The sequence below is a fragment of the Pleuronectes platessa genome, chromosome 22 (assembly GCF_947347685.1).
Source record: "Pleuronectes platessa chromosome 22, fPlePla1.1, whole genome shotgun sequence".
NCBI lineage: Eukaryota > Metazoa > Chordata > Actinopteri > Pleuronectiformes > Pleuronectidae > Pleuronectes > Pleuronectes platessa.
The window spans coordinates 7498742-7515389 of NC_070647.1; the positions used below are offsets into that span (position 1 = coordinate 7498742).

At 43.4% G+C, this 16648-nt stretch overlaps 1 protein-coding gene across 9 annotated transcripts; it reads left to right on the forward strand.

The window, feature by feature from the left end:
* The first annotated feature begins 13897 nt into the window (after positions 1-13897).
* Positions 13898-16125, forward strand: LOC128428806 (tubulin beta chain-like). 9 transcript variants are annotated; one of them, XM_053415049.1, is made up of 7 exons: positions 13898-13954; positions 14124-14233; positions 14435-14553; positions 14709-14953; positions 15093-15415; positions 15501-15845; positions 15978-16125. In XM_053415049.1, exons 1-7 carry the CDS (start codon positions 13898-13900, stop codon positions 16123-16125), a joined length of 1347 nt encoding a protein of 448 aa, XP_053271024.1. The 9 variants fall into 9 exon arrangements, with proteins under 9 accessions (XP_053271024.1, XP_053271025.1, XP_053271028.1 ...); XM_053415050.1 differs by having other exon boundaries at positions 14124-14232; positions 14443-14553; XM_053415053.1 differs by having other exon boundaries at positions 14124-14232; positions 14443-14553; positions 15501-15540; positions 16018-16125.
* Positions 16126-16648: the final 523 nt, after the last annotated feature.

Below are 16648 nucleotides of genomic sequence, written 5' to 3' on the forward strand. Positions count from 1 at the left end.
TCCCAGTTCAGAGTAAAAATCAATTAGTGGTTTCATTCTGCAAGGTTGCACTGGGCAACTATGAGCGGAAATGGACCCATGAGCAACCAGCAGGTCGGGCCAGGTAAGAACAGTATCTGGGTTCAGGTCGGTCACGTTGGCTGGGCTGATGTTTTTAATTTCAATTCACATGTCTGTCATCAGAGTAAACAAGCAATATATCCATGAGTTGGGGGGGGGGGGGATAAAAAACTCGGTGCAGGTTGTATAAACTGCATCAGGAACAGGTCGAGTTCAGACACAGAAAACAAAATGCCAGTCGGGTTCAGGTCAGGCTCAGTTCGTTTTCTCTTGAGCTCGGAACTCGCTGTGGGGTATTTGTGCAAGTGTAAATATAAAAAATATTAAAACAGGAAACAAAATTGAAATATAGGAAACAATTAAAAGTACTATAAGCACCAGGGGAGGGATGTGAAATATGTACAGTTAGTCCGTTATTTGCCGGGGGAAGTTAAAGTGTCAAAGTGTCCCAGTCACAGGCAGGGACAGCAGTGCAGTCCAGTGAGTGACCTCTCGCTGAACTGCTCTGTTCCCACCAAAGGCAAAATGAATGTTTGTGCTGTGGGATCATTTGTATTTAGTCGCCACACTCACACAAGCATCACAAGTTAACACAAGAATTCCCCTGTTCTCCTCTAGAACAGATGAGAGGAGAACTACCGGCTGAAAAGACTGAAATTGCTCAGTTTTGAAGTGAACTTTTCATGACTGTCTCGTTGCATCATTTGTCTGTTATGTCATTGCACAAATACTTTCCCTTTGTGTTCGGTGTGCACGCACCACGACCCTTTCAGAAGCCCTGAAGACCTGCAGATTATCACATTAACTGAAGCGTAGATGTATGTCATTAAATCCTCAACGCTCCACACCTTTCATGTGAAGTGAGAGGGAGGGAGTGACCCTGGTGATTGATTGACACTTCCAACATTGTGCATGCTATGCATATGCACAAGAAATATAAATAACAACTGACTAGTGCTCCTTCACTTGGCGAAATTGCAATTTTTTAAATCTCCGTCTGAGAAATGCGATTGGTTGGTTTGAGGGAATGAAAGATTCGGTGGAGGGCAGAGTTAGAATCAGATGAACAAGCAGAATAAATTGAAAACAGGACAAAATATAAGCAAATATAAACTGGTGGATGTGGGGTGCTGGTGAGTGTAAGGACAGGAGCATATGGGAGTCAAAGCCGGGACAGAGAACAACTCAAATACCTTAATTGTGCAAGAAAAGATGGATATGGAACATTGATTCTTGGTTTCTTTCCCCTGCAATCAGATACTGTACAAATTGCCTTTTGTCGATTGGTAATTATATAGATGAATGATTTCCTGGCAAAGCCTCGCTACTGATAAAATGCTTTCTTTTTTTTGTGCTGATGCCTGGGTTAGCCATGCGAGGTGGAGAGAGAGAGCACAAGGGAGGCTTAAATCTGAATAACTGCTGGAGGGGAGGGGGGCTTTTCTTTCCATCCCAGACCTGTGAATATTGTCTTAATAACAAATTTTCGGCGAGCTCAGCGGGAAACAGTTACGCGTGTCGTAAACACATTTCCATCTCAGTCAACACGACCTCAGGCCCCGGACTTTATCCACAGCTCGGGGAATGCAAAAATAGATTTGTTGCGGGGCGAGAGCGCGGCCCCGGACGGCTGTCACTGACAAGGACATGGATTTGTGTTTAATCTGTCTTCGTTTGAGAGGCAGATAGAGAGCAATGAAAACTTACTTATTCTGTCCTCTAAGTATTGGCTGGCTGCTGCGCAACGCAAAGTCCGGAGACAAACTGCAGGCGACAGCACGTCACTGTAATCATTCAGCGTTTCCCGTTCAGCAGATTGATGCAGTCTGGGGCTGAAAAGTGGGAAATGTTGCTGCCCCCCCCACCGTGGCAGGGCTGAAATCCTGACTCTGCCCTGCTGTGGGCCTCCGCTCGCTGATTTGTGTTTTCCCCGCAATTCCTTAACGACTGAATCCGCCCATCAGGGTGCGGGAGCGAAAGAAAAACGACAAAAGGCGATAGTTGCCGTTTGTTGTCACCTCTGTCTCAGGTGAGGTGCATGAGATTTACTTGTTGTCATGGCAACGCGGAAATAATCCAATTAGAGTGTTTGAACGTACTCGACTGCTGGGAATCCTGGAGGTCCTACCACAAATTAGTGGAACACCCATGACTCTGGACTGGTTTATTGTGGTTTGCACTGATTAAAGAACAGCAGTCAGACTCTCAGCTTTGACAAAATTCATTTTCATCACCTCAAAAAGTTTTTAGAAATGGAATGCCTATCCAATAGTACAGTCTGAAGGGATTCACGTGATTCATTTCTCGATTCACTATGACGGCTGTCAACTGGTTTCCATATGCACTGGCAGAAAGGCTGTTGACTAACTGTATGCTACTAACCCAACACCCAATGACTCTGCTGTTTATTTAGTTTTGAGATTTGGCCAGTTTTTACATGCAGGGATTTTGAGACTAAATAAAAACATCCCAAACAGGACATGTTAGCGACCAGCTAATTATAAAAATTATAAAAAATGATATTCAGATAGGCTTGTAAATGATATACTTGAACCATCTTAGCAAATAGCATGTTATAATAAGGAGAAAATGGAGGCTACATGCATACTAGTTATAACAGAAATATAATGTAATAATGTTAATAAGAGCTCCGTGTGGAACAGAAGCAGTGCCATGGCAGACATGATGGACCGACATGTCTGAGCCACAGCAGCTGAGCATGGTATCAGCCATCACAGATAAGGAAAGTGGTGTTGGCCAGAAATTCACATCTCTAATGCCTGAGAAATCCATCATCTCAGTCCAGCCTGCTGGTCAAGATGACTGGTCACACCACTGGTCAGTTTTACATCCAAAGAGAGTTGGAGAAAAACAGGCTGGAATTTTACATGTATATATTTATTTCCTTTCTTTATTTAAGAGAGTGGGCTTTCAGTTTCAGGACTTTTCGTGATATTCAGATTTCTTTTACGCTCTCACTCAAAACCCTTCTTTTTTTTGTACGTGCGCTTGGATTAGTTTGTGCAACAATAATTCTAACAAGATTCACGCAACCAATAGAATGCCAGATGCGGTGATGTCATATGGAATTGCCCCGCCCTCATTTTGGTTACTTTTACCGTTGTTTTCATAAAATACAGGGAAAAATCTAATTTGAGCACAAGCGTTGTATATTTGAGTGTGAGCGCAGGGTTTTGACTGAGAGCATCACAAAATCTGAACCTAAAATCAATAAGTCCTGCTCTCAAAGTGAAAGAACACACTCTCGAAGAAAGACAAGAAAATGTGGCACTAGCATAGCTTTAAGTAGATTTTATACGTTTGCTGTGATCCATCAGATGCTAGTTCATACTGGTTTCCTCCCAGAATAGGAACTGAATGAACAGAAAGCGTCTGCTTCTCCTCGTCGTCCCACTCCAGCTTTGCCAGAAATGTGCACATTTTAAGAGACAGTCTGGATTTCCGGTTGGGCGGCTTCATTCATCTCTGTGCGAGATATCGTCTTCTCACCCTGCAGCCAAAATAAAAACCCAGTGGGGGTGTGGACGTCAAGACACTTTACATGCAAATCACTTCATACTTTGGGAGCACTTTGTAGTATAATGAAAGGAAATAGCAGAATTATGAATTTTCTTTTCAAAAGGACTGCTGGGTGATTTTGTGCACCATTAAACGTACAGCTGCGTGTGTTGTCTTCCTCGGTCGTGCTTCGGTTTCATTTTCGGAGGGTGAAATGAGGCTTCTAGGTGGAATAGTTTCTCTACTGTCTCACATTCTCCCATTGCAGTGGGGCTGACCCGGAGCATCACCACGGCACATATTAAAAGATTATGCTGGTCAGAGGTTACAAAGACTGTGACAAGTAACTGAGACACGAACAACAATCTGAGCGGGGATATATCTCATACTAGTTTCCCGCCCCGTCCCTTTATCTCGTTCCTGTGGGAGAACACATTTGTGAGCGTCAGTCAGGGTTCATCGCGTCTATTCTGGTGGTGTGTGTTTGGTTTTAGCAGCTCCCTTACAGGCGGCGTTCACAGCCGGGATGAGGCGTGAACTCTGCTTCAGTTCGACCAGATGAGAAAGCTGCAAGCTGGTGACAACAAACAGAGCCATGGAGCTTTGAGTTCCCTCAGAGGAGAACTGTGGTGTGGTTCATTATGTGGATGTGATCCCAACCAACTGAATAAAATAAGAATCATAGGAAGGTGAAAGATCTGTTTTTGCCTTATTGGTGAACAAACAAGTTGTTCAAATTATATATATTTAACGTTATATATTAAAAAAAAAAAAAAAACGTAAAATCTGTCATATAACAGGTCCGGACTTGAATTCGGAAAGCTGCCAAAACCGTACACTTTAAAAAGTCAATAAGATATCAATGTTGCACTTATAATTTATAATGCTGCATTCCATTGCACCTCGGAGGTCTGTAATTCAGAGCTGAAAAGTGAGTTCAAACCCCAAGTTCAAGAACACTTACAAAAATGTGTCTTCAACAGAGATTTAAAAGAGGATATGGAGTTTTCCTGACAGATGTCCTCCGTCAGAAGGATATCTTTATAAGACTGGGAGGACATCTGGTTGCGACCGGTCACATGTCAAATGATCTGAATTGTACTGAGTCCAGAACCGGCCTCAAAAGTCAGCAGTAAAATCTGCCTAAGAATTCTAAAAGTACAACAAAAACTGTTGAAACGCAAGTGGGGATGATACATTCAAGAGCAATTGGACACATGTAATCTCACAGCGGCATCTATTGCTCTGATTATACGCTGCAGAGTAATTGAGTTTTTGGCAAGGAGAGCAGCATTTGCATTTTTGATTTGCTCCTGATTCATCAATCCGCCGCAGCAGAGAGGCACGGTGGAGATAAGTCTCCACTCCGGAGTCACATGGACGTGTGGAGGCCTGTGATCAGATTCCAAACTGAAACTGAAGAGAAAACACAGACATCCAAGTTTTAAAACTTTAAAAAAATAATGAACATGATCTAACCGAAAGAAAAAGAAAAAAAATAGTGCCATCCCCAATGACACTTTAACTGTCACTTCAGGAGCTAATTAGCTCTTCCGCCACCAGGATTTGTGTCTTGGCAGCTAATCATCGGTATGCAGTGGCCAAGAGACAGCAACACAATATCTGAATCAGGAGGAAAGTCTCACTGACATACACTGTTTTTTAAAGTCTTCATACTAAAATTACAAAAATTAATTAGACTCAAACGCAGCCCATCTGTGAGAAAACCTCTCCAACGTGTGAGTCACTTCTTGGCGTCTCATTTTTAAGTTTCAAACTAAACGAAGCTAAAAGCAAAGACTCACAGAGAAGGGAACTTTTTTTCCGCCCCGCTCCCGACTAAAGTAAACAGAGCAGGTGTGATCCCCCCCCCCCCCCCCCCCCCGACGCCCGGGTGGGAAACGGCTCCTGGTGCAGTGCATCCTGCTCTGCGCGGTTCACATGGCAACAAGACCCTCCAACCTTGAGAGGCCTGCCACACGGGAATTCTGTGTATAGCTGGCCTGTCAGATCTGGCAGCCATTCAAGCGTAGTATATGAAGAGGCAGGGGAAAAGAGCAGCGCACACACACACTCACACCCACACACACACACTCACACACACACACACACACACACTCACACACAGAGGCAGACACACGTGTTCACTCAAATTCCCCAAATCCATCAGCATTACTCCCCATCCTGCATTACTGTTACACCACTCTGTGCCTGACTCCAGAGCTCCTCTTCTCCTCCCTGGCAGCCATCACCGTGCTTTGCCCGGGTTAAACTGATACTCTCAGGGGCCGGATGGGTGGCCGGGGCCCAAACCGGCAGGTGGGGGCCAGGGATCCAAGGGACGCAATTAATCTCGATCAAAAAGAAATCCCCTCTTAGGTGTGATTAGAAAGCAGCCGGGCTGAGGAGAGAGGCAGAGCGCTCCAGCGGCGGGACGAGGGGCGAGTGGAACACTGAGACCATGGATAATTTGTCTCGCTAACGAGGGTGTAATATTGATCAGGATGCAGAATGAGATCATACAGCTCCTCTGTAACACTTTCTCCCTCATATTGATTTCAGATTGCAGGTCACCTCTTCAAATAATATCTGATTTGGTCTTTTTGTTTTTTTTCTTTAATGAAATGGAGCTTAAATACATAGGATCTATCTATATAAATAGATAGCTACATATTTCATATAGAAACATATTTCTTTTATATATTTTATAGGTAAGCCTTTTAATGCCTGATTTGAATTTAAACAAATATTTTCTGTAATCTTTCATTTTTTTGTTTTGTTCAGTTTTTTATTCCCATGTATTTATTAAAGCACTTTATAACCTTGTTTTGATATGTTATTATTATTATTATTATTATTATTTTATATTTATTTCATAGATACAATTAAATGGTGATATACATATATGACGATATTAAAAGAAATTGGGCTAACAAATGTTTTATTACGATGATGCTTTGATTTCAAATCACTTCTTATTTCCTGTTTTCCCTTTTTTTTTTTTCATGACACCTCATCAGACTCACTAGTTCCTTCTAACCACAGGAACTTCACGGCAGATTTACAAACAAATCCAAAAAGAAGTGTAGTAGTAGTCATACCTGTGTGTTCGTTATAAGTTATTATTAAGGAGAAATGACATGAATGTGTGTGTATTACTTGTCTTTATTGTGTATAAATGTAGTTTTTGCTCGTGTCCTCGCTAGTGTTGCTCTTCATGCTTTACGCCGTCACTCCTGCCACTGCAGCAGCCCAACTCCCCCCCGCAGGGATCGATACATTTTTATGGGATCTCGTGTCGTGTTTGGATATTTGATTCAAAACCAAACACCGAGCGGAACCAGAGATTAGAAGCTGGGGACGCAGCGCCTCCATCGCTTTGAATTCAGCAGCTTCCTCGGCGATAAAGACCCTTGATCCTTCCGAGCTGAACCTTCCGCGTCGACTCACACCGAAGCCATCAGTGCTCGGCTTTGATCACCGTGTCAGCAGATATATCTCTTGCTCTCAAAAGCCAAAAGGTGGGAAGGAGGAGTGTCGCGGGGATCCCAAGCCGACATTTTCGGCAATTAATAGGGCGTGCTGCATCATTAGTCTGGGTGAGCGCTAATAAAGCGGAGTGTTTGAGTGGGCCACAAGAGGTTATTTAAATGCAAAGGAGCCCAGGAGCCCTCAGCGGTTCATCTCATAGACCTGAGTGTGGACTAAATGTTTGATTCATAATCTCCTAGTAATGACTCTGCTGTCAGATCGGGTGTCAGAGTCAGGTCTCATCCGAACCCTGCTCATATACATAACGCTGTGGGGCCTTGGAGCAACAGAGCCACGACAAAAGCCCATAAAGAGCCACTTTGCTTCTGATGGGAATTTCCATGTAAAATCAGAGGATACAAAGGATGATTTATGATGCGTTCACTAGCGGCAGGTTCCACGCTGTTTGCCTGACTCTTATTGTGTGCCTTTGTTCAGCTGTGTTTGTGTGGACCTCACCACACATTAAATCTCCAGTGGCGGCAACAAGGATACCTCTGGGGGAGCAGGAATTATTGGCTCCACTTCACCCAGGTCGTGTTGAAGTGGAGACTTCAATCGTGTGGCTCGCTCCCCCATTCTGATCTTTACCGATCAGTTATCCCATACAGGTTTCACTCCATTCATTTACTTTCAGATGCCGACCTGCAGTCATTCTCGTCAACCCTCATCACAGAAAGTCAGCAGTTCTAGTGGAGAGGAATTTCCCTCTAAACAAAATTATTTCATATAAAGCAAAGATTAGGAAAATATATATTTGAAGAAGATTCTCCAATATCGTTAAAGACATTTTTGACATTACAGAAATGGCAAAGATATGTTGATGATAGAAAATCACTTAAACATTTTTTCCACTGCAAAGCAATTATTCAAAGACAAAATATCTAGGCTGGAACATACTGCATACCTTCTTCGTTATTCTTTAAAAATAAACATTGGTTCAAGTATTAACGTCAAAAAGGTTAGTGAGTCTAATTCTGAAGATTTAATGACAAGCGTATATTGTCTTCTAGCTACACTTTAGTGATTACCCATAATGCTACACTGCAACTCACTGATCTGGTCAACACCACCTTGTTGTGTGTGGAGATCCTGATGTTGGTGTAAACATATTCTGCCTGTTCTGTATGGCTCAGATTAAAACACAGAAAACCAATCATATCTCACTAAATTAAATATCATAAATAGTTTGATTTCAGGGTTTAATTTATAAGCCCCGGCTGTGAGTAGACAGTGTTTCCCATTTATTATCTAGAATGTGGCGGCCCGCCATGTTCTAATTGGCCCTGCCACAGTTTTATAATGAACCAGTGTACCAATGAATGAATGAACACACACACACACACACACACACACACACACACACACACACACACACACACACACACACACACACACACACACACACACACACACACACACACACACACACACACACACACACACACACACACACACACACACACACACAGAGTGCACAGAGTGCACTTGAAAGTGCTGAACATAAAGTCGCACAATGGGTGATTGGCAAAAGTCGGGACTGTAAAGAGCTTCGAGTGGTCATCAAATCTAAAAAAGTGCTGTATGAATACAGACCATTTAACACTGTGCCGCCTTTAAAGATCCAATGAAAGGGAGAAGAGCTTATAGGACTTAGTCGGACTGGAAACTCCTCCATTATGTATCACACTGTATAGTTCGACCAACCTTATAATCCCCCATTTTCTAGATGGGATTGTAGATGTGTTCATTTGCAGTAAAAAAATAAAGATAGATAGTTATAATGGCACCATAAGGGTTCTTACACTTTGTGGGGTTTTACAGGTGCAGTAAACCACGACGCAGTTTGCCGGTGCAGAGCCACGGACGAGTGAGACGTCCCACCGCCGGCTGATTGGTATTGATGCAGAAAGCTCAAATGACATTCCACATAGATGTGTTCAGTGCTCTAAAACGCAGCGCACCATTTCCAGCGCTGGAGGTGTGAAGCTACCGATGTCATTAGATTCTGCGGCACACATTCATTTTCCAAATGCCTCGCAAGCCGGGCAAATCACTGCAGAACCTGAGAAGAGGAACGTTAACGGCTCCTCACAGATGTAGTTGCCAAATGTGAGCTTTATGCCCCGGTGATTTTAAAATGCCATTTATAAAAAGCCGCATCCATCGGATCTCTATCTGCTCCTGCGTGCGAGGCTCTGTCTGAAGCGCCAGCTTGGTGCGGGACGATCCCGAGCAGGTGATATGGAGATCAAATGGCCTGCCAGCCAGCCACAGCGACCTGCGGCAGCCAGCGCCAACCCCAGCCGCCTCTTGAAAGGAGACACAATCCCGATAAATGTATTCCTGTCAACATTGCTGCGATGCCTTTTTAATACAGCCCCCGGAGGATTCATGGCAAGAGCAGCCGGAGTCAAACTCCATTTCTCTGGGCTGAAAGAGAGATGTGACAAGAGCCGCGTGCAGGTCAGGGACAGTCAGGGACCGTCGGGCAGCAAGCAACCGCGGAGAAGCCGCCACAGAAGCTCGGAGAGGGGTTTTGTTTCTGTGTTCCTTTGTATTGCACATCCATCCTCCATTATCTGTACTGCTCATCCTTTTGAGGGTCGGCGGGGAGCTGGAGCCAATCTCAGCTGACATTGGGCCAGAGGCTGGGATACACCCTGGACAGGTCGCCAGTGTGTCACAGGGCCAACAAACAGACAAACAACCATTCACACTTATGTTTAATTAAGAGTCTCCAATCTGTAAAGAGGAAGCTGGAGTAACCTGAGAAAAAAGAGGCGTAGACAAGATGCCACATGCAAACCACACACACAAAGATTGGAATCAGGAACCTTCTTTTTGTGAAGGAACACTGCACAAAGCAGAGCTGCATCTTTCAAGCTCTGATTCCATCACCTATTATTATTAGATTTTTGCACAGAAGAATGAACTGGCTGCTGGTTTCAGGAACAAGCAAGCACAAGTGTAGGAAAGAGCAATTTCAGGCACAGTAACACTTCCAGCACAGCCTTGTAACTTCAGGCTGAACCCGAGTGGAATATTAACCGTCCTGCATCATGGGTGGGTGTTCCACATGTATCTTCTAGACATTTAACTTTTGTCAGAGACTACGTTTACATGGACACAAATGGTCCCACTATAGACTATATTCAGAATAAGACATTATGTGGATTATGGTGTTTAAATGAGTTGCAAATAGAAAATTTAACAAGACTTTGACTACAAGTGTAGACCGAACTATAGTTCACAAATAGCAGGTCCAAAAAATGTTTAAAGACTAAGTAACTGTCACACATCGATTGGCAATGACAACCATAACACAACTGGCATGAGTCAGTAAACACTGACATGGAAAAACTAAAACTTTGACATATTGTTGTAGTCAATAAATTGCAGCTTGTACCACATGCGATTTATAAAATGACTTTATCGCGACTATCAAATATACATTTACAGGTGAATGTTTCAAGCAGCATGAAATTCTCTTTGGGTTTCGCTTCTCTCACTCTCTCTCTTCGCCGGCCCCTCTCATGGCAGACTGCTCACTCCCCCGTCTATCAAGAAAACTCTCCTATGCGCATGCGTATTTGTGTATCAGGAGAGGAGGGAAGCAATTCAGAAACCACTAAGAGGGAAAAAAAAGTTTACGAGAGTTCGGAGACGGCTATTGAAGATGACCTCGGACGAATTGGTTCTGACGAAAAACAGCACGCGATCTTTCGTTTGGCAGTGGTTCAGATAGCGCGAGTAAGACTTTGAACAAAACACTGTTCTCTGCAAAATATGCTTCCAAACCATTGCCCCAAGAGGTAGCAGTAGCACAAATTTGTTTCCCCAGCTGAAATGCCATCCACTACAAAAGAAAAATGCCTCAATCTTTGGATCTCCATATCTCCACCAACACAAAATAAAACGTCGAGGGAAAAAGCCCTGCAGCACATTACTCTGGCTTCTTCATTTGAATCTCAATCTCATAGGACAAAAACAAGTCCAAAATGGAACGTGACCATGGCCGCACTGACAAAACACATCGCCAAAGACATGGCCCTGATTAGTATGGTGGAAAAGCCAGGATTAAAAAATCCCATAAAGACACTTGACTCAAAGTACGATTCGCCTGGTCGCACATTTGTTACATAGAAAGTGCTTCCAGAGTTTTACATTTCAGTCAGAGAAAACTATGCCTTCCAGCTAACAGATGTGACCCCCACCTTCGGTGCTGTGTCCAGCAGAACCTGTGAGCTTCAGGTTAAAAGTACATTAAATCGCAAACTGGGAGTTAAAAAGTGTGTGTCTCCAAACAAGCTTTTTTTCTACATGATTATACAGGACAGCTTATTGCACAAGGGCTGTGAGATGCTCTCAAGTCATTGGACTTTTCAGACACTCGACAAGCGTGCATCACCGCAGATAACAGGTGAATAGCTATGGGCCTGAGTAAGTGCGATTGGTGAGTATTTGTATCGGTTTGCCTCCCTCTGATGGGAAAATGATAATAATTTTGACTATCGACCACGGTAAACATAAATAAGACAATATGTAATAATTTGTTACATTCAATTAAAAACTGTGACTGTATTTTTAATGATTGTTGAACACAGTTAAAAACTGTATGAGAACATTTCATGATTTTTGTGTCAGCATGATCCATGTATATAAAATATAAATATTAAGTATATAATATTTGTCAAGCATATATTGCCAGAAAACTTAAATAGGATCTATAATCTGTATAAGATCTGTAGAATATATATAAAAAGATTAATTGAAAATGTATATTTTGAGAGTTAGGCTGAGTGACCGGATGTTTGATTTCATTCCATTGGATTGTTGTTGTTTGCAAAAAGATTGTGAACAGTTTCTAATTCAGTTGGAATAGGGGGCCGGACCTGGCCACAGCACAGAAGGAGCTTAATATCCATGCCACCAGCTGATCAGTGAATCTCCCATCGGGTGGGGATCCCGCCAGAATACAAAGTACAAAGGTATCATCACAGGGCATCAAAGGAGCCTTCTTCATTTAGTAGAGCTGGATTCCAGGACACACCACAACTCCAGCTTGATCCTGTCGAACCTAGGTTTGGTCATCAGCATCAGAGAGTTCAATCTCAGAATCAAGAACAAGAACTGCCTAATAAGTATATACTGTTCTATTTCAAGTTTTGTTTAGTTGATGTAGCTATTGTTAGCTAGCTAGAAAATATGTCAAGAGCTAGTTAGTACGGTGGCCCTGAAAGCTCAACGAACGGCAACTTAAGAAAACACATACAAGTTGACAAAACACCAGCAAAGTAAAAAAACATCTTCATCAATTTCACAACACAACACAAAACATTACAGCAACACGCTGCAAAAAGAGAAAAGCGCTGCAAATACCGGAACGAGCTGCAAATAGAGAAACGCGCAGCAAATACCGGAACGCGTTGCAAATACCGGAACGTGCTGCAAAAAGCCAAACGCGCAGCAAGAAGAGGCCACAACACAACGGAAGTGTTTCCTGGGGACAGCTAAAAGTGATGGACACTGCTGCCACAAAAACGTCCAATACACCATAGAAATTCGGTTCCACACAGGAGTCGGCCACCCGCGGCTCTTCGGCCCCTCTGCAGTGGCTGTACAGTACAATGTGGCAGCAGTGTCCATCACTTTTAGCTGTCCCCTGGAAACACTTCCGTTGTGTTGTGGCCTCTTCTTGCTGCGCGTTTGGCTTTTTGCAGCACGTTCCGGTATTTGCAACGCGTTCCGGTATTTGCTGCGCGTTTCTCTATTTGCAGCTCGTTCCGGTATTTGCAGCGCTTTTCTCTTTTTACAGCGTGTTGCTGTAATGTTTTGTGTCGTGTTGTGAAATTGATGAAGATGTTTTTTTACTTTGCTGGTGTTTTGTCAACTTGCATGTGTTTTCTTAAGTTGCCGTTCGTTGAGCTTTCAGGGCCACCGTAAGTTAGTATTGCACATGAATATCTTTATTTTGATACTGCAAATCATTGTTTTCCTTTTTTCTTTCTTACTTTATGAATAAACATACATTTGGTAGTTCTACATCATTTTTACACACATGGGTAAAAAATGACCAATTCTTGCTGTGTAAAAACCTTTTGGTAAAAACACAAATATCTTTATATTGATACCTCAAATCATTATTTTCCTTTTTTCTTTCTTACTTTATGATCAAATAAATATATATACATGCACATATAGTATATAGTACATACTGCAACACCTGCCATACATTTCACATAGCTGCTTTTGCTGTATGAAATGAAGAAGGCTTCTTTGATGACATAGATGTCATCAAAGTCATCCAAAGAGCGTTTTTCATTTAGGAGAGCTGGATTCTAAGACACACCTAAATCTCCAGCTTGATCCTCTGGAAAATAGTCCTGTTCATCAGCATCAGAGATTTCAGACTCCGAATCAAGACCAAGCATTGCCTATTGAGTATATTAAGTTTTATATCAAATTTTTATTTTAGGTAACGCTAGCTACAATTATATAATGTCAAGAGCTAGTTAGTATTGTACATATTTCTCTTTCTCACTAGTAATGGATAAAAACATAATAAATGCATCAGATGTGCAAAAGCAGCTGTGAGAACGGTATGGCAGGTGTTCCTTCGTGTATGACCCATACAGCCTTTGTCATTTTTGACCCATGTGTGTAAAAGTGACCAATCACATTCCCTGTTTGATTTGAATCACTAACTTGTTCCAATTGGGTTCATCTGCATTCACAGAGGGGAAGAAACTTTCTGTCAGTCCGCAAGCATTTCATCTAGACCACAATGAGGGAGATACTGCATCTACAGGCTGGCCAGTGTGGAAATCAGATCGGCGCCAAGGTTTGAAAACAAGTTTTAAAAGTGTAACAGAGCAAATGTTAAATTCAGATCAGATTCAGGCTGCTGAATTAACTTACCTGGCGACAAAGCCTGTGTTAAGTTTGACTTGCTAGGACAGGTGGTGCTAGTTAGCCGGCTAATTTAACCCCTAGCATCTCCTCTCCTTTAGTTCTGGGAGGTAATAAGCGACGAACACGGCATCGACCCGTCCGGGACTTACAATGGAAACGATGAGCTGCAGTTGGAGCGAATCAACGTCTACTACAACGAGGCGACAGGTTAGCGCCATTGTGCCAAAACTTTTCCAGCCAGGGTTAGATCATCTAAAAGGGCTTCAAGTTTACTTATAAACCCCTGTTGCAAACATTTCAAGTCACTCTGTGCTTCCATGTCTTGTGAAAAGGGAGCGATCTTTAGTTGTGTATTATTTTCTATTTCAGCATTGTGTAAATTGTCTGTATTCATATTCTTGTACCCGTCATCACCAGGTGGGAAGTATGTTCCTCGTGCAGTGCTCGTGGACTTGGAGCCAGGAACAATGGACTCCGTGAGGTCTGGTGCTTTTGGCCAGATCTTTAGACCAGATAACTTTGTCTTTGGTGAGAATTTAAATGTAAAAATTAACATGTCTTAAAAAACGGCCTGAAAAAATTGGCTTGATTTGATCTTTAAATCAAAACAAAAAAAAAGTGCTTTCCACAATTCTGCAAGAGTAAGTATGCATTACTCATTTTACCACATGCTTGTACCACAGGCCAGAGTGGAGCTGGTAATAACTGGGCTAAAGGCCACTACACTGAGGGAGCCGAGCTGGCGGACTCTGTCCTGGATGTGGTGCGTAAAGAAGCAGAGTGCTGTGACTGCCTCCAGGGTTTCCAGCTCACACACTCCCTTGGTGGAGGCACCGGCTCTGGCATGGGCACGCTGCTTATCAGCAAAATCCGTGAGCAGTATCCTGACCGCATCATGAACACTTTCAGCGTGGTCCCCTCGCCCAAGGTACACTTCACTCATTAAAATGTGATCAGATGTTTAAAATGTGATCAGATGTTTCTAGCTCCACCTGTTTCCTCTGTGCTTTAATGGTGTTCCTGCTTCTTCCCTTTGTCCCCTCTTTCCCTTCACTTTCCCTCTCCAGGTGTCAGACACAGTGGTGGAGCCCTACAATGCCACCCTGTCTGTCCACCAGCTGGTGGAGAACACAGATGAGACCTTCTGCATTGATAATGAGGCCCTGTATGACATCTGCTTCCGTACACTGAAACTCACAACACCCACCTATGGTGATCTCAACCACCTTGTCTCAGCCACCATGAGCGGGGTGACCACCTGCCTGCGCTTTCCCGGCCAGCTCAATGCTGATCTGAGGAAACTGGCCGTCAACATGGTGCCCTTCCCAAGGCTGCACTTCTTCATGCCAGGCTTTGCCCCCCTGACCAGTCGGGGCAGCCAGCAGTACAGGTAGGGAGGCAGCATTCCGTATCAGACAAGGAGGTCGTTTTTAAAAGTATTTTGAATCTGACTTGAATTATCTGTCTCTTTCCAGGGCACTGACAGTTCCTGAACTCACCCAGCAGATGTTTGATGCCAAAAACATGATGGCTGCCTGTGACCCGCGCCGCGGCCGCTACCTTACTGTTGCCGCCATCTTTCGGGGCCGCATGTCCATGAAGGAGGTGGACGAACAGTTATTGAATGTGCAGAACAAGAACAGCAGCTACTTCGTGGAGTGGATCCCAAACAACGTCAAGACGAGCGTCTGTGACATCCCTCCCCGCGGCCTCAAGATGGCCTCCACTTTCATTGGCAACACCACAGCCATTCAGGAGCTGTTCAAACGCATGTCAGAGCAGTTCACCGCCATGTTCCGTCGCAAGGCCTTCCTCCACTGGTGAGTGAAATAAGACTGATGCCAGGACATTGAGGAGAAGTTTTTTTTCTTGTTCTTACCTGTTACTACCCAGAATTCATACACTAACTTAAGGCCAATCAGTAAGTTCTTACCTTATGTCCATTGTTTCAGGTACACGGGCGAAGGTATGGACGAGATGGAGTTCACAGAGGCTGAGAGCAACATGAACGACCTGGTGTCTGAGTACCAGCAGTACCAGGACGCCACTGCTGAGGAAGAGGGCAAGGGTGAGGGGGAAGGTGACGAGGATGTGGCCTAAACAACAGCCATGACCTGCTTCTGACTATGCACAAGTTTAGGGTTTGGAGGCAAAGATAAAACAATCCGACAATTTATTCAAAATTTACTTTTAAAATGTTAACAATCTGCCTGTTTCGTGCTTCTTTAGACTTATTGTTTTAATAAAAATGGTTAACTTCACCTCTTTTATACACAAGTGTCAGGAAATTCTACTCTTATGTTATAATCCACAGACTCTTACCTGTTCACCATGTCCTGTATCAGTTTGAGTCGATGTATAACAGCTCGGTCAATTCATTGCAGACACCTGCTGACTGCTCTGTCTGCTCGGTGGGGTTGTTGTGCAATAATGTGAACTACAAAATTCCTCCTGCCGAAAAATTTAGAATGGGTGCCTTCTGCATCCGGGTCGAACTAATTCGGACAAGCAACTCCACTCCTGCACTGTCAGTGTTCAAAGGATCAAAGGAATCTTTATGTCTTATTATTATTATTATTCAGGCAAATCAATTGGCTTTTTGAGGGCTTTAACATGCTCAAAT